An 18461-nucleotide genomic window follows, 5' to 3' on the forward strand; every position below is an offset into this window, starting at 1 on the left:
GCATCCTGGCAATCCCTGCCGACCATATGGGGAAACACAAAAGTAGGTTTTCCAGGAGATAGTCAAGGTGGCCCGTCATTAGGCAACAAGCTGAACTTGGTTCTCTGCTCTAAATCCCCAAATACTAAGACATTTTAAAATTTAAGTAAATAAAAAAAAGCCCACATACAGAAAAACTGAAAGCTTCATGGCCATGCACACCAGGATCCCCCCTAAACCAGACTCTCAAAACAATCCTGCAGCTGAAGGCAAAAGAAAACAACCTGACTGAAGCAGTTATCAGTCAGAAAAAGCTTTAACACCACAAACAGTTATCTGTATTTCACACTAAAGAGAACTGCAAGTCTTGCAAGAGGAAAAAACCCTGTAAGCTGTGCCCTTTGATAAGAAACTGGGGGAGGAGACTCCTTGGAACATAGACTGGTGGAGCTTCAGTGGCCTCCAGAGAACCACAAGGGATAACTTGCGTATTCAACAAGTATGGACAAAATTTCCTTCATTTATTCATGAATAAATCAAAATAGTCCATGCTAACATGCAGGTGAAAGACATATAACGTACATGAAGAATTGTGTTAGGTTGGTCTGAAGGCTTCAAAAGGTTAAACAATAAGTATAGAAAGGAAGAAAGGTGGAAAACAAAAAGATTTATTTAACAATTAATCATTTGTATTACTAAATAATGCATAATCAACTGCTGAAGATTAGTGTCATGAAATTTAGCATTAGAATTGAACGTCCTCCTCTATGAGATACATCAGTATCTGTGAACACGTACTTGATATTTTTAGTGGCAGACTCAACTTTTCCTTGCTGACAAGCAAAAAGATTACATTTCTTCAAAATCTTGGACGACAAGTAGCTATGGCTTCTTATGACCTACAGCCACAACTGGCAATTATGGTTTAATTACATTGTCTGGATTCTACTTATTTACTGATCAATTTTGAATGTCTAGTCCTACAACACTACTACTTCATAAGATATTGTTTGTAAAGGATGAAATTGGTTTTGCTCCAATTTTTATAATTGGAACTTGATAATGAGGCAAATGTTTTAAATTTTGTTTCCAGGGAAATATTTTAAAATACATCAAAATCTTCAAAGAAGATTTACTTTACTAAATGATTACTTCTGTTCACTTAATACAGTGTAAAGACTTGCTTGTGATCCAGTGACGCATTATTGAGATTTCCAATCTCTAAGGCATTATATATATATATATATATATATGAGGGGTTTGTTTTTAATACAGTAAAATTTCCTAGAACTACTATTGTACAAGAAAGCAGAATTTTATCAAGACAAGTCTGGGTCAAAAATACTGGAGGGAGGAACGGAGGAATAACAATCTTATAGAAAAAGTAAACCCAAAATAAAATTTTCATAGAATGAAAGAAAACTCTCAAAAGTTTTTCTTTTTATAATAAATTATAGTAATAAAAAAACCCAAAACATTTCTCATGCAGTGTGCTTGCAATTAGGACACTGCTGTCCAGCAAATGCTAATAAGCAAGAAAAAAATCTGATTGAAACTCAAAAAACTGTACAATAAAAAAAAAGTCTACCGTTCAAACAAACAGTAAACAAAATCCATGCATAGTAAAAAGTAACTTTGTAGGCTTTTGCTTATAAGACTTATCAACAAAGAACAAGAGTAAGAAAATACACTTACTGCTATTAATTTTTTAAACCTAACAGTATCCTTTTTTAAGCTACAAAAGCTGAAGCTCTTAATATAAATTCTATGGATTCAACCAGTACAAATTACACTAAATATAGTCTGCTACGAAAATAAAATGGTAAGCTCAACAATTTGGTTAATGACACTAATTTCAAATAGTACAGCAGATCTATTAAAACATATTATTGAAAATATTGCTTATGCTTTTATACATATCAAAATAATTGTATTTCTGTTGAAAGTGGAGTGGGACTCAAGGATGACTAGGGAAGGATACGATCAGTGCCTTGGAATATCACACAACCTTTCACCAATTCTCCCATGATGCACCCAACTGACCAGATATCAACTGAAAGTAAAAATGAAATGATCAAATTATGAAGTATCATGAACAAAAGTAAGGAAAACAAACAAAAACATCTAGCATCTACAATAAAACACAACAATGTGGAAAACCAAACTGCTAACATGAATTTTCAATCATATCCACACCAACTGACTGTTGCTAAATTTTGCTATTAGCTTTTTATAAAATAAAAATCGGCGTTTACATTTCTGAAACGACCATGAAGAAGGATACAATCTCTTCCTGGGAACAGGACTTTATGGAGGACCATTTCTGCCATAATGCACCCAACAGACCAGATATCCACTATCATATGTTAGGTGCAACAAGGACAAAAGATTAAAGAGGGTTTTTTAAATATCACAATTATGTATTTGTATGCTCACACTGTATTCCTACAGCCCTTCAGATAATTTATTTTTTGTCTCATCCAGAACAGCATCTACTAAAGTTCTGATCCACATCAGTACTTGCTGTACAACAAGCTGCCTCGCACATTAATGAAAGTGGGGTTTTTTTATTATCGTTAGCCCAGCAAGGTCCTGCGAGTCCCTTGTTTTACACAGCCAAAGTTACACAAATACAAAAAGCATGGTATCCCCAAGCCCCTGTGATAAAGCAAAAAGATGTACTAGCACAGAAGTCCAGAAGAGGCAGCCTATTACTCCACAGCTAGTAAAAATCAGCAGGTAAAACCCCCAATAATGCCAGTCATGGACAATTTCCTCGCCAGCAATTTTGTTGGCTGAATGTTCACTATATTACAGCTGTGTTGGCTTTAATAATCTAACACCCAGCCTCACTGAGCGCTATGTAGACTTAAGAGACTACAAGGCATAGTTTATCATAGGGTTCTGAAACAGATTTTAATAAAGTAATCAGAGACGCAAACGGGGCAGACTGTCAAAAGAAGATGCTTCAGAATAAAATCACATTAATAAAAGGGTTTATTATTTATAGATTGATAATAGTTAATTTTTTAACATCGTCCAGCATAAGCGTCTCAACAGGGGTTTTTTTGTAGGATAAAAAAATGGCAACAAAACAATAGGACAACACATGAAAAAATAACAATGGCAGGGGAGAGGGAGCAGTATATGTTAAATGGAGATAAGCACGCAGAGCAGGAAACTGTTATATTCTCCCAAATTATCACAGCGTAATTGTTATTTCTAATACCATGATTAACATACTTTAACAACAGGCATGACAAGGGGAAAAGAGCCCTCCCCCCTTTTTAAAGCTGTTATATTCCGAGACAGATATGCTTTAGACAAAAGATTTAAAGCGTTACTCCAGCAACTTACCATTCTCTTTATATCCCATTCCAAGGATAACCTCCGGTGCTCTGTAATACCGTGTTACTACATATGGAGTCATCATGAAGTTAGTACACGCTGTTCTTGCCAAGCCGAAATCAAGGATTTTGAGCGTACAATCTGATTTTACTACTATGTTGCTGGGTTTCAAATCCTAACAAGAGACAACTGCAGTTAAGGAAGGATCAACACACAGAATAATACACAAATAATACGCACCCCCCTTCACAGCCAATATATGCCACCCGTTCACTTCACCTTAACAACTGCATATTCCTGCTCCAAGGTATCTGCTTATTTATACATAGGCTAGAGACAAGTTAAATGCTGCACAGCTAAGTACTCAAAAAATTCAGGGAAAACCAGAATCAAAGTCGTGCAGAGTCTTAATTTACCCAGTAGTGCGCTGACAGTATAGTCACCTACATTACAGTCTGTATATATACACAATGCATACATATATCTGCTTCTTTAATACATTAGGCGGACCTATTTTGGGTACGAACGGTTGCATGGTAAAGGGGATTGTGTTCCAAATACTGTCATTATTGGGGAACAGATCCTAAAGACATCATCATGAATTAGTCAAGTATCTGTAGGAAAGGAATATCCCGACACACAAAGCGTTAATAAGTGTATTTGCTAATGACAGATAAGCCGCATGGGTTAGAGCAAATAGCAAATTGCACAGATTTAGGATATAGCGAAAACACAAAGGTACCCGATGATTGAGGAGAAAAATAAGATACTTTAGGAGATATATACCTCATCAGAACAGTCGTTATTGCACCCAAAGAAATACACAGTTAGGGAAAACTAGCATCACTGGGTTTTATTCACACAGTATCAGAAGCAAACAAATTACACATGTACTAATACATTTAATTCTGCTCATGTTTGACTTAGTTTCAACCACAGGAACCGCGTTCTCAGGTACAGAACTTCCTTTTCTTAAAGGAGATAGGGACATGCAAATAGTTGGTGTGGGTTTGCACATTTCAGGAAGGCAACAAATCTGCTGCAGAATGCTACTGAATTTACTCTGTTTGGTCACAGACTCTTTGAGTAATTTCTACATATAATTCTTACTACTCCATTCCTTCTGAATTATTCCAGCTCTGTTCCTTTCCTACCTCCAATGAGCTCAAGATGCTCAGCAAATGTTGCGTCTCCCCTTTAGCTCCAAATCACAGTCAAGATGTCAGGTGGAGTTCAGCTGGGGACTCTCTGCTTCAGTCCCTTACACACCTTACTCCATAATTTTAGGAAAGCCCAGTACCAAGACTATCTGGATAGAGACTTAAGCTAACTATATGTAATTTCCCTACTAATACCACAGGATTTTCATGCTAGATTTTTTTCAGCAAAATAAAGAAAAAGATCTGTTGTAATTTATACAGGTTCTCAATTACGTTTATGGTTTGGACATAAAGAAAAAAAGCACATTAAACCAGAACTGGATAGAGTTTTCAGCCACCAGTCAAAAAAAGAAAGAAATTTAAAAGGCAAGAGTGTTCAGGAAGCAGGGGAAGAAAAGGAAAGGAACAGAAAACAAGTAGAACTGTAAGACTAGTCACGAAATTAACAAATAAACAAAAGAGAGCAGCAGTAGAATAACAGAAGCAGAGAAATATACGAAGTCTGCACACGACTTTGAAATTCTGATCATTTACAAACTTTACTTTTCAGAATCACAGGGTGGTTGAGGCTGAAGAGACCTCTGCAGGTCATCTGGTTCAACCACCCCTCTCATAGAATCACAGGGTTGGAAGGGAGCTCTGGAGATCATCTAGTCCAACCCCCTGCCAGAGCAGGGTCACCCAGAGCAGGTGGCACAGGAACGCGTCCAGGCGGGTTTGGAATGTCTCCAGAGACGGAGACTCCCCCACCTCTCTGGGCAGCCTGTGCCAGGGCTCTGCCACCCTCAAAGGAAAGAGGTTCCTCCTCGTGTTTAGGTGGAACTTCCTATGCTCAAGTTTGTGCCCATTACCTCTTGTCCTGTCCCCGGGCACCACTGAAAAGAGCCTGGCCCCATCCTCCTGACACCCACCCTTTAAATATTTATAAGTGTTGATAAGGTCCCCCCTCAGCCATCTTTTTTTCAGACTGAAGAGACCCAAATCCTTCAGCCTTTCTTCATAAGAGGGATGTTCCAGTCCCCTCATCATCTTGGTAGCCCTTTGCTGCACCCTCTCCAGCAGTTCCCTGTCCTTCTTGAACCGAGGAGCACAGAACTGGACACAGTGCTCCAGGTGTGGCCTCACCAGGGCAGAGTGAGGGGGACGATGACCTCCCTCGACCTGCTGGCCACACTCTTCCTGTTGCACCCCAGGATGCCATTGGGAGTGACACACACTCCCCCGTTTGCTCAAGCAGGGCCACCTACAGCCAGTTGCCCAGAACCATGTCAGACAGCATTTGACTGTCTCCAAGGTTAGAGACATTTAAGAGGTAAATATTACATTTTAAAGACTCATTCTTTAGTAATTTGAGAGGTCCGCAGATACCCATGTTTTATCTTTTAATCAGTTCAGCATTAGTTAAATCCACAGAGCTAACCCAATTTAAGATCTATTTACGATATATCTTTATCTTTGAACTAGAAAAAAAATCTTCAGGTTTAATAATATTCTTATAAATAAAAGAAATATAAACTTATGAAATAGCAACTCCTTGCCTTCCCCCCTGTTTCATAAGAACATCTGTGTTCATTTAGAGTATTGTTAATGATCTAATACTACCTACTCTGTGGATGATACCAGCTGAGTGGAGATGTTTGATACCACATAGCATTTGATAAAGAAGATAAGACATTCTTTCATGATCCAATTCCATATGAATAACCTGGCACAAATTTGCATCCATCAGCTCCATAACCAAATATCTAAAGCAGAAGAAAGCAAGCATTAAGAAAATTCCAGTCTTACTTTTCATATCAGGTTTAAGCTTAGCATGAGATATGTTTAATAGAAGTCAATTACTTTGCTAACATAACTGTAAAAAAGCTTATGATTAAAAAAATAATCATGCATGACCAGTTTTAAAATTAAATTATTATCTATTCAGATAGTCTTGCTATTAAAACTTAAGTGTTCAACAGTCCATCACAAGAGACTAGAATTCCACAAGTTTTATAAACAGTAATACAGAAGAATAATTCTGAGTTTATGCAGCATGAAAAACTGACTGAAGTTGATGCAGAAATTGCAGATATTGCAATATATCAAAAAATGATGCTTCCTTTCACTGTAATTTAACATAAAAAAAAAGAAAATTAAGAAAAGCACAGTAAGAACTAAGGAGGAATGATTCACTTTCAATTAAAATATCATCTGCTTACCCGCTTCAGACACACACACTCCCCTGTTTGCCCAAAAAGCCCATTCACAAACCACAACAGCACATTCACTGGAACCTATGAATACCTCACCAATTAAATCATTCCGAATCCTTTTCTAGATCAACTGACATAGCTTGCATAAAAAAGAAATATATTCATTTCTTAATTCAGTCCAAAAACACTGTTGTGCTGATGTGACTGGCACAGCAAAAAAGCGATATGAGGTTATCCAGACCAAGTTCTTATCCTGAGGTGACCCATGTAGCTAAATGACAACGCACACAAACCAGATGCATTTGCAATCAGCAAAGTATGGCAGACAGATGAATAGAAGGTAAATAATCTTTTTTATTTCCCACTTGCATCTTATGCACATAGCGAAACAACTTTCTTGGTCTTTCTTAAAGAAATATAGAAATAAAGACTAATTAAAGGCTAAATCCAGCCTTTAGCTACCCTCTGTTTTCAAAGTGTAAAGTCTGTAAGATACGGGAAAGACAGCTCTAGCACTTAGGCCAGTATTTTTCAGGAAAATTAAAGCAAAAGTCTCATACTTACACATCCTGAAATTCTTCTAGTGACTTCTGTGGCGTAAATACATTTAATAAACTAATTATCTATAAAATAAAAATAAATATTAGAAGAAACTTCCTCTTTAATTCACATGAAAATCCACTATTGCAGAAGTTACTATTCAAAATCAAATGCACGCTATTACTATACACAATTTGAGTGTTACTTGGCTTCACTTAATTCACATGTGCTGAAAAACTGCCAATTCAGAAATAGTTCCAAACTGCAGCACGTGTGCCAAGGGAACTATGACAGGACAAAACCACTTTTTTCTTTTTAAAGTTACATGACACCCTCTATCTCCCTCCCCACGGTCTGAAATGTATCCCGTTTTTTTCCCCATAATCTCTTATTTTAAATCACATGTTGTGCTGGAATTTTAACCAAGGCTGTCCAACAACACAGAGGTGCCCCACACCATCCCATTAAACTTAGCTTATGACGTACTATTCTATGAGACCTGTTAGATTACTGTACTGGACTTCACCAAAAGCTTACTTTAAAAACAAAAAAAATAATCAATCCTAAAAGGCTAATTTGACTCCAGGAAGTTTGAGACCTGAGTGCACAATTTCAATGATCAGTAATGTTTTTAATTCATGTGAGTATCAGAACATGAGTCACATAAACCTTATATTCTTGTACTCAAACATTGAAATATTGACATTAAGGATTGTCATTTTAGAAGGTTCAAAGATTTTAAAATATGTGTGTCTTGTCTATAGTATTTCGCTTTTGTTTTCCAGTAAATTGTTAGACAGTACTGCACCCCTGCAAACCCCACCAAACACTCTATTTAATATAAATCTTGCCTAAGCTCAGAAGATTTAACTACAGTGCAGTTACAAGAGCCAAGCCCACAAACAAACCCACTGCCAAACAGGCTTTGCTGCAGTATGACTTAAAAGGGCAAACGCAATACAGCAAGGCCAGCTCTATAAAGCTGATGCTGATGGTAAACCTATACCAACAGCTTAGCAAAAACCTCCTCTTGGCACTTCATACTCCAAAGAGCTCACCCAAGAACTTAACCGTACGTTACGGAGAACTGCATTATCCACAGCATATCTTTCCAGTCTTTCTCTCACTATTTTTTCCATTACTTTGCTTACTAACAGCACATAAAAGAGCAAATCCCCAGCTTTTCAGACAACTTACAGTAACGAGGGAGAGAAATATAAAGCCCAAACTTACATTTTTGTGATTGACACATTTTAAAAGAACAAGCTCTCTGTAAGCTCTTTTTGCGTGGGTTTGATTCTGAAAAGGACGACTCAGCTTCTTTACAGCAACATTTATTCCAAGGACTGTATCAAACGCAGCACTAGAAGTTTTCAAAGACAAACAACTTAAGTTGAAGACTGTTTAAGGGAAAGGAGGGGGCAAAAGGGAGACAGGAATGAGGAAAGAAATCAAGATTTGAGACAAAGCATATCCACTAAGCAGTTTACACTAACTTCAACTAATTTTCATTAAGAAAACAAACATTCTTTAAAATCTTCACATCCTTTAATAAATACATAAACAGAAGCCACTGACACTCATCAGAAGTCTTCCTGCCCTCTTTTCTGTCTTCAAACCGAATCCGCTGACTCAAGACTCATATTCAAAACTGCAAGATCTAAAAATATTTTAAGCATATTTGAAATCAAGAAGCATTTCAGTTGCCTAATCTGTATATTTGGAGGGGGGTTTTTTTTGGACACTGTTGCGGACTGACAATCACTTAATATTTGCAATAGAAATTTCTCTTTCCTAAAGGAAAGTCACAACCATGTCTCTGTGATCCGTTCTGCAGGCATCAATACTCTCCTCTATGTGGATAGTTTACAATTATAAACAATATTACTGCCTAGCGGAAGCTTACATTCATCATCTGGTTTTAAAAAAGAAAAATATATGGAAAACTCAGATTGCAGGGAGCAGGACAAGAGTTTAAAAGTGAATGTGACCATTAATTTTATCTTGTTTTTCCACTGTGCTTGTTCCTTCCCTCTGCAGCTTGTGGCACAGGTATAGACTTGCTTTAATAGCTGTAAAAATCTACAGCTAAATTATCTATATATCCAGAACCAGACTAAAACGGGAATATTCTTCGTTATTAATGCACAGATTATTCAGCAAAATATATGTGAATTCACACCACAAACTACTCAACTATTAATACCACAAACTACTCAACCTTTAAATAGTTACAGTTTTAAATAAGGATTCCCACATTACTCTATTTCCATTTAACATTACTTTCACAGGATAGGAAACAATTCTCATTCCAAGCACATTTAAGCTTTTTGTGAGCTCCTTCCCTAGCTCATCAAGATACATACAATACTAGACTTAAAAGGATCACCATATTATAGTACTCTTACAAAACATACAGCTCCTCTGTGATAGCAACAATTCTCAAGTTACATGAAGTTTACCAACCTAAGTCACTTCTTTTCCTACTGGAAGAAGCAATACCACCACAAAGCAGGGCTCATCCATGAGACGTTGTGGGTTTTTTGGAGACATGTCTCAAGATTTGAATCAATGTGCATTTGCACTAAGGGCTTGCTAGCATTTACATCAACCTAGTTCTGTGAAATATGCAAGTCATTATTCAATAATATGATCACTCTCAGATTTAAAGCCTTTATGTCTGTGCAAAACAAAACACCAAATGGGAGGAAGATGACTGGCCAGACAACCGGAGAAATTATTTTCCTCCCAAATATGAATGCACTGATGTTTCAGTATTCACTTCATATAGAAGGCACTATACGTAAAATATAAAGTTTTGCATGTGTTCATGACTAACAACACTGTGAATTAGTATCAAATAAATAACTAACAGCGTCTGCATGACTTAGCTGTTCGCATCAATCACAGGTCAGCAGTGGACAAAGGAGCAATTTTAGGGGAAGTGTCCCTTTGTGGCTTGACACATCAGGTACATGTCAAGGCTCAGTCTGAGCACCTATGAAGAAATCCGCCTGAACCTCTTATTTTGCTCATCTACATGGGAGTGACCAACATTGCGCCTCAAAAAAAAAAAAAAAAAAAAAAAACAAAAAAAGGATGAAAAATCTGTCTGCTCCTTACACGATCCAAGTATTAAATACAGATGTTGTTTTAAGAAGAAAAAAAAAAGTGGTAAAAAAATTGTGTGAGCATGCATTTATTTAATTTACCAAGAAAAAAAAAAAGACAGAATAAAACCTCTATGACCGCTAAGATCACATAAGATCACACTTCTAAATATCACATAATTTTTCATAAATGAACAAATAAAAAAATCATGGATGTAATTGGTGTTAAATTTCTTTTCCCCAGCCTTGCTAATTTGAATTCAAAAGAGACCCTTTCATCATGACAACTGTTTCAGGCATAGATTTGAAAAATGCAGATTTGCCAGTTATCACCTTGGCTACTAACAGAACTTCTATAAATTATTTTAGTATTTGATATCATGGAAGAATCTCAATGTCTGTCCCACTGTGTAACAGCAATTCCAATTTGATCATAGTGAGTTGCAGTAGGGTCTTCAGTGCACTTGTGACAGTTTTGCATCTCAAGCAAATAGTTAATGCTAGAGTAGTGATGCCAGATACATGATGAAATTATTAACAAAACATTATGACCTAAATTATAGCAGGAAATCCCACTTCATTTCTGTGGGCAAATGACCTTTGCTTTGAACTGCACTATGCTAGTACTATGGACTCTTGCTCTGCCAGTTCCACTTCACTCTTTCCCTATGGTCTAAACAGGAGTTTGCAAATAGTAACAAACTTATCCCGACCTTTTCTTCAACCTCAACTGCAAGTAAAGTTAAGTTATCAACAGTGTCAAAGCTGTGCTATTTATAAGATCTCGGTTTTGCTGCACTGCATAACAAAAGAGGTTTGTTGGAACAGAAAAATCAGATTCACTAGAAAATTTAAGAAAACTAGGACAAGAACGGAAAAAGGATGTCAGGAAGTCAAAGACAAAAATTATTTCAAAAGAATAATTTTGTGTAAGTGATTATTCAGTCCTAATAGATTATAAGACTTCAAATGTATTAATACTTAGGAACAAAGAAGTGCAGAAAGTCATGTATAAAAGTGTACTTTGTATATAAAATACAAAAGGTATATCTTATCTCTTCTCCTAGCCCGTTTGCGGTGTGAGAGAGAAACACCTTCTACGTTACAACTGAGTTCCTTTTTCATATTCCTAGAACTTTAATTTATTGCTTTTGTTAAGTATGTATTTTTAAAACTACTTCTTTTCCTAAATTTTAATATCAAAGAAAAAACTAAGCAGAAGCAATACCAATGGAGTTTCCCCATTAATATTTTGAGCAAAAACCAGCAAAATTCAGACCTCTCCTAGCTGAAGTGACACATGTGACATTAAAAATTTCTCACCAAAAAATAAAATCCACACATGACTCCAGAAATACTTTTCCTAATTTTTATGTTAAACACTGGATGAATAAAAAAAAAAAGAAAAAAATCATCACATCTGTGTGTCACACTAATGACTTGACAATTTTTCCAGACAAAAATTATAGGATAACACTCACCTTACAGAGTTTTCTACATTTTACATCCTAATATTTTGTATCTTTCTTTTGCGTACTATAAGGAATTTTAGGAGAAATTAAAATTTTGTACCTTTAACTTGGATGTAGTTTTCACATGTTTCACATGAACATGAAAATTTATGCAATGTTTCACTCTGTTGTTCCATAAATAAAGTATTCTCAAAACAAGTCAATAAATCAGATCATTCCTCCTTCTTCCCAAAATGGTGGCCTTAACACTACCCTAACTTCATTTTGAAGCAGGTGCCTAGTTTAAGTCATATAGTTCAGAAATGCACTACTTCTAATGAAAGGAGGAACACTTAAAACCACCCTTAATTCCTGCATGCCACCTAGAACAAGCATAACTTTAAGAATACTTACACCTGGAAAGCGTTAGCACTACCCTAAATCTTACCCAAGCACTAATAACCAAGATCCAATATGCCTATCCCCTCATTCCACTAAAGAAGAACGAACTACTGTGTTCTCATTTTGTTTCTTTTTCACCTATTAGCAGGGCGATAGGGGTATCTAAATAATTTAAAAATAAAGGCATGTTCTCATAAAAACGCACTCTTTTCCTATATATATATATAACCTATTACGGTTATGAAAAGGCCAAAAAGACACAGGCAGGTGCTGTATAAGGAATTGCTCACAATACGTGAATCATCACACCACTTCTGCAGAACTTACAGATGAAGAGAAATTGCAGACTGGATTTATAGCATGAACAGCCCACCATGTGCTGTGATTAAGTCTAATATTAGAGAGTTCCTGAGCATATCTGTTTGCTCCCCTGTGTATGGAACTGTGAAATCGCATCAATAAACACTTCTGCTGTTACCAAGTAAGTTTTGCCCAACAAAATTTGGGCTGGCACTAAGTGGTGCAGAACGGATTGCTGCAGTCTGAAAAACATTTGAAAGTGTTTACCTTTAGCTGGCCCAGAGGTGTGGTGCCATACAAGAGACTAAGGTTCAGGATCAGACTAACGACTCTCACGTCCTGGGCCAGTGGAGGCTGGACACATAGCTGAGGTGACACACCAAGGAAGGGCCGGCCAGCCCAACCCCTCACACAGCATCCCTTTCTGGTTAATCCATGGAGTGACAATGCCACTGATTGGCCTCATCCTGCCAGTTAATGGCAAGGCACTGCATTGATGGCTCCTAGAAATGGACAGGAGTGATCGGGAATAAAAGGGGGGGAAGAAAGGGGGCCATGATGAAGAAACGAGTAAAACCCAGATTCTCTCACCATCGCGTTGTCATACCTTACACTGCAATATCACAACTGCACAGGGAATGTGAGAACTAGAAACAGATAAAGTGGTTAATGAGAAGGAAATGTGATGATCATTTTAATTTGTGCAGTTATCCAAATATTAATTTTCTCCTAAAACCAAAACAAAATAGATTTGCACATGAACTACAGCAAGCAGGTGTTTTAGAATTCATTTAGTCCATAACCCTGTAGCAAGTGGCAGAAATTATCATCAGTATTTGACATTCTCTCACCTCTATCAGGAATACATTCAAATTTTGTTTTATAAATTTTTAAATTTAAATAAAGTATTTATTACTCACCAAACAATGCCCTGTGCCCCTGATCCTATGGGCTTCAGTTGCTGGTAACGTTTTAGAACAGTGAACGTTGAATCTGCAACTTGAACACTGTAAAACTGACTATCACATTTACTGTCACTCATGGTGTAGTGTCATGTAGTTTTCTCTTTCAAGGACCTGGTAAAGTTTTCAAGATCTTAAAGAAAAAGAAAGAAAACAAGCGTTCAATCTCTCACTAATTCCAGGCAGACAAGATAGAAAATATATTATACGTACTTTAATACATATGATTTTTGCAATAGTATACCATTAAACAAGTATTCTTTCAACTTTGTGTATTACCACTGCAAATCAAAAATACTTGCAGATAGACAGAAATAGTTACAGACTTAACAGCTTTAAGAAAATGCATGTTTCTATTCCAATCCCTACAACAAAAAGCAGCTAACAACTAAAACCCAACAAAACCACCCCAAATCCAACAACTCTACCCCTTGACAGCTAGTTCCTAACTTAGAATTACTACCATGTGCTAGGACAGTATTAAGTTCTGTATTACACAAAGAAAATCATAAATTAGGTCTTTCAAACACTGATAAAGCAGATGAAAGCAACAGCAGAAACCCGTGGAGTCCACAGACATAGAAAGAAACAGGATTTTAATAAAAGACTTGATTACAACTGCAGAACAGGTTTGAAACAAAATAACTGTCCCCAAAATGCCCGCGGCTGCTGCAGTTTCTCTAACACCCCCTTCAACCTAGTTCAGTTGGAAATTTCAAGCAGGGTTCTGCCTCCTCACCTCTGCCAGGCAACTCTTCCTCGAGCCAGAGACATCCCAACCCATTCTCCCTCCCATTTTAAACACACCGTAACACCCTAGGCCATCAGTTAGAATACTTACAGTCCTACACAAATAAGAGTTTTGTACCATAGTTTGAAAGAGACTTTCACGCCATAATAGAGAATAAGTTATATCCATCTGTCAGGAATGAATTAGCGGTAGGTAATTACATCGGAGAGCAAGGTAATGGACTAAAGCTCTTTAGCTCTAAAGTGCTACAGTAACGAGAGTACAGATCTCCAGTCTTCCCGGGCCTCCATCCCTCTTCCAAACCTTAAAAGAAAATTACCTCAGTAATTACCGAAGAGGTCTCTAACAAATTCTCCCATTTTCAATTTCACATTCACTATGACAGATAGTGTCATTACAGCCCAGAGTAAATTGCACAGTCCCTTGAAACGGGAAATGAAAGCAGATCACCTTCCCCCGGAGCAGCTGTCCTAACCACCAGCCTGTACACTGACTCTTTCAGCTAAAGTAAGAGCAGCTCTTCTCTCTCTTTGCTGGCCTACAGAATATTTGTGAGACGATGCAAAAGAGAAAAACCTCAAGAGGAACCCAGAAGCCCATCCTAGAAGGGCATACACCCACATGAACAGCTTTTCCTTGCTTCAAGAATCAGAATTTGGACCTCTCTCTTCCTAGGTGCACGTAGGAGGGACCAGCATCTTTTCCAGGGATTAAGCCAGCAGGTGAACTCCAAGAAATTTGCCAGTAAAACAGGTGAAGACGTACAAATCCTAATAAAGGCCAGGTTTGACCTGAACTGGTAATGGTTGGTCTAAGAGATTCTCAAGAAATGTCTAAAAGTCCCTTTTACCTTCTAGTTTCTCAAAATCTAAGCAGCATTTTAAGAAGTAGATATTCAACTTGGTCACCTCTGGAAGCAACTCAGACAAGGAAGTTTTCTTGATATTTCCTCTTAGAAGCTTCAGAAAAAAAAGCAGAGGAGAAAGGATCAGCAAAGGGAAAATGTGAGCTACCAACTTTCTGCCTGTGCCACAGTAGTAGTGGGGTTAGGGGCAGTCAGATACAATTCCACCATCAGCTCATGCTAACGCGAGACCAAAACGCTGCCGTAAAAGGTGCTCTCAACCTTTCCTACTACATCCCAGGAAAAACCCCACTCTTCTTTCCAACCCTTTTTATTACTCCAAAGTTACAGACTCTGAGGTACCAAATTTGCGGATTAACAGTCCCTGAGCAGCCATGGTATTTGCAGTGAATCTTCATACATTGGAAGAAAAGTACAGCCGGAAGGTTAAGATCTTACCTCTGAAAAGGACTTCCAGAACAAAACCAAAAAACTATAGATTTTGCATAAGCTGGGTATTGAGTTAAAGACCTGATAATTACACAGGAACTACACTGTACCTCTTTGTGGGTTAATGAAACACTTTTCTGTAACAGAGATAAAGAAGTAGGGGAAAGGGAAGTTATCCTGAACCAGAGAAACCCTCCCTCCTTTAAGGAACCTTGTCTGCACGAAGCCATCTTTTAAAAATCATTTAGAGATCAGGATAAGCTCTTTAGACAACACTCAAAGAGGGAATTAGGCATCACAAGTTTTATGTATTCTGACATTTTTTGCAATTCTCCATGCTAAGTACCCGGCTTCTCCGTAAGCTGAGCCCTAATTTTTACTTGGGCTCCAAGCTGCTTGGACCATCAGGACATACAGTGTTTCAGACATACACATCAATGTAACATTAAGGGCTGTGGGACTGTGGCTGCTCACAGGACTTCAGACAGACAATCTATTTTGAGGGCAAGATCCCTCAAATAGAAACAGATTTCCCACCGCTCAAAGGAAAAGTATACCTGGCAAATAAGTTTCTTAATCCTGAGCTATTACTTTCCTACCTGAAATAATGTGATTCATCACTCCATCTAACATACTCCACACTTCTGTGCAGGAATTTTTTGGAAGTAGGCACTACTTCCATTTCTGAAATAGAAGTTTTCATTTATGGCTTCCTAGCTACAGCTGCACCAAACTGGACCAGCAGCAAATGTAAAAGTCACAGGACGGTCACCAAACATACTTCTGCCTATTGATAATGGCATATTACTGAATCATAATGTTTCAAGATGTTTTTCTATTTTAGAGCATTAGAGCATGCACAAGATGCAGATAAATTGAGTGTTTTGGTTGGCTTTTTTTTTTTTTTAATATAACTTGCTTGCACAATTGGGAAAACTTAAGAATCACAAAGCTGACAGAGCTCATCACACAAAGGAAACTTACAGGAGCGGTTTTTAACCTGTACTTCATGAAAGATAATTAGAAGAATAACAAATACAACAAACCTACCACCAGTAGGCTTATGAGTTGTTATATGGAATTCCACTAAGAAATTTTTAGAAGTTGAAAGCAACTGCACTACAGCATACATCCTGTATTAAAGTCACTTCCCTAAAAGGTATTTATTAAAATGGCAACTTATTATTAACCAGGTCTGGATATCTGGATATCTTCAAGTCAAAAGCTTCTGAAACAAACAGGTTGTAGCAGTTGGGAGCACATTCCCAGGGTTGTTTTCGTTACAGAAATGTTATTACTGACAATGAAGCATAAGAATATCAAGAAGCTTAGCTTGATTTTTAAGCCTGAAGCTAAAATTCTACTGCTGACAGAATGAATAAGACAATGAACCTATATTTATGAAAAGAAAATATATGGAAATTCCGTACAGAATATCTCCTCCTATTCTCTTATTCACCCTTGCAAATACACTTTATGCCCTTTTAAGGACTACTATACAACAGTGTTGAGGGTTTTTTTCTTATCTTTACAGCAATATATATCAACAGGTATGAGTCCAACTATGAAAATCACAGAGAGTTACTTCCTGCTCCTCTACTCACAACCCTTTGATAGTCTGTTACAAAAGGTAAGTGTAGCAAAGCAGTAGCTGAGGAAGATCAATCACTTAGGGCAGAGCTTGGAGGTACTCTGTACCTGTTTAGCTCTCTGAAAAGTCAACCCTTTTCTTTAAACTATTACTGACCAACTATCACTGACCAAAGATTTTACCAGCTACCTGTTGTAGTATCATTTAGCTGTTAAACATACACTGCAAACAAACACTGCATGTATCAAACACAGATGTATCTCAAAGCCCCTGCTAGGGCAAGTCGGTGGAAAGAGGGGAAAAAGTTTCGACGTGCATCTGCTGTAAGCAATTACGCTGTTGTAAAATGATGTAACAGCCACAGAACTGAGCCAGAGCACTCCCCACATCTCTTCTGAAACTTCTGCTGAGAAACCGCCTCGGCTCAAGAGCGGGCTCGGGTTCGCTGCGGCTGCGGCGAGGGGCGCGCAGGACGGGCCCTGCCCTCGGCTCGGCCGCGCTCCCGCCCGGGACGGGGGCGCTTCCAGGGGACGTCGAGCGCCTGCCCGGCCGCACACCGCGGCACCAGCGGGGCAGGGGGCGATCCCGCCCCGGGCCGGACACGAAGCGAGAGGGGAGAAGGCGGAGGAGAGACGGCGCCCAGCGGAGCGGGCCGCGGCCGGCACTGCGGCATGGGTAAGGGCGGGGGGCTCGGTCAGGGCAGCCCCGCGGGAGAGGCGCGGAGGAGGAAGGCGGCCCCCGGCCTTGCCGCGTCTCTCCCCCCGCCGTCCTCCCGCTCGGCCGGACCCTGGAAAAGGCACGCGGGGAACCCCGGCTCTGCCCGCACCTCGGCGGGCGGGGCCCGCGGGAGAAGCCGGGGACTCCGGTGGCCACACGGCTGGCCCCGCGGTCGGGAGCTCGTCCCGCTCCGGCTCCGGCCCCGCCGCCCGCAGAGCCCCACTCACGGCGTCCCTCACCGTCTCCTCCCTCCGTCGGGCTTCGGCGGGACAGGGCGCGGCGCTGGCGGGCGCTGCCGCCGCCGCCTCCTCCTCCAGCGCGCAGAGCTGCCCCAGCCACAATGGCCTCCCGGTGCTCCACACAGGCCGCGCCAGGCCCGAGCCCGCTGACAGACAGCCGCCCAACCAATCGTGGCCCTGTGCCGGCGACGCTCAACCAATCGAGCTCCGGAGGCGGGACCTAGTAGCTGCTATATAAGGGAGGGCGGTGAAGGACTGCAGTAGAGACGGAGAGGCTCGGGCCAATCGGGGCGCAGACCCCGCCCCCTGACGTGATGTCATCATCGCACGTCAAGCCGTCACCATACTTATGATGTCACGTCACAGCAGTGCCTCGTCATGGGTTGCCGTGGCGCCGATCGTCACAGCCGCCCTGCTCCGGC

General features: G+C 39.3%; 1 protein-coding gene across 3 annotated transcripts in view; it reads right to left on the minus strand.

Annotated features, from left to right (window-relative positions):
• The window catches only part of MAPK9 (mitogen-activated protein kinase 9), a 31719-nt gene extending 13547 nt beyond the window's left edge, over window positions 1–18172 (minus strand). For 2 of the 3 annotated variants that reach the window (XM_063348761.1, XM_063348763.1), the window contains exons 1-7: window positions 18040–18172; window positions 13406–13580; window positions 8456–8585; window positions 7247–7305; window positions 6094–6232; window positions 3337–3502; window positions 2264–2335 (exon numbers count right to left, since the gene is read on the minus strand). In XM_063348761.1, coding sequence (XP_063204831.1) covers window positions 2264–2335; window positions 3337–3502; window positions 6094–6232; window positions 7247–7305; window positions 8456–8585; window positions 13406–13527 — 688 coding nt within the window. In that variant the 5' untranslated portion in view covers window positions 13528–13580; window positions 18040–18172. Of the gene's footprint in view, window positions 1–1960; window positions 2033–2263; window positions 2336–3336; window positions 3503–6093; window positions 6233–7246; window positions 7306–8455; window positions 8586–13405; window positions 13581–18039 lie in introns of all 3 variants that reach the window. The other variant, XM_063348762.1, reaches the window with a different exon arrangement.
• Window positions 18173–18461: the final 289 nt, after the last annotated feature.

This window comes from Chroicocephalus ridibundus, chromosome 11 (genome assembly GCF_963924245.1).
Source record: "Chroicocephalus ridibundus chromosome 11, bChrRid1.1, whole genome shotgun sequence".
NCBI lineage: Eukaryota > Metazoa > Chordata > Aves > Charadriiformes > Laridae > Chroicocephalus > Chroicocephalus ridibundus.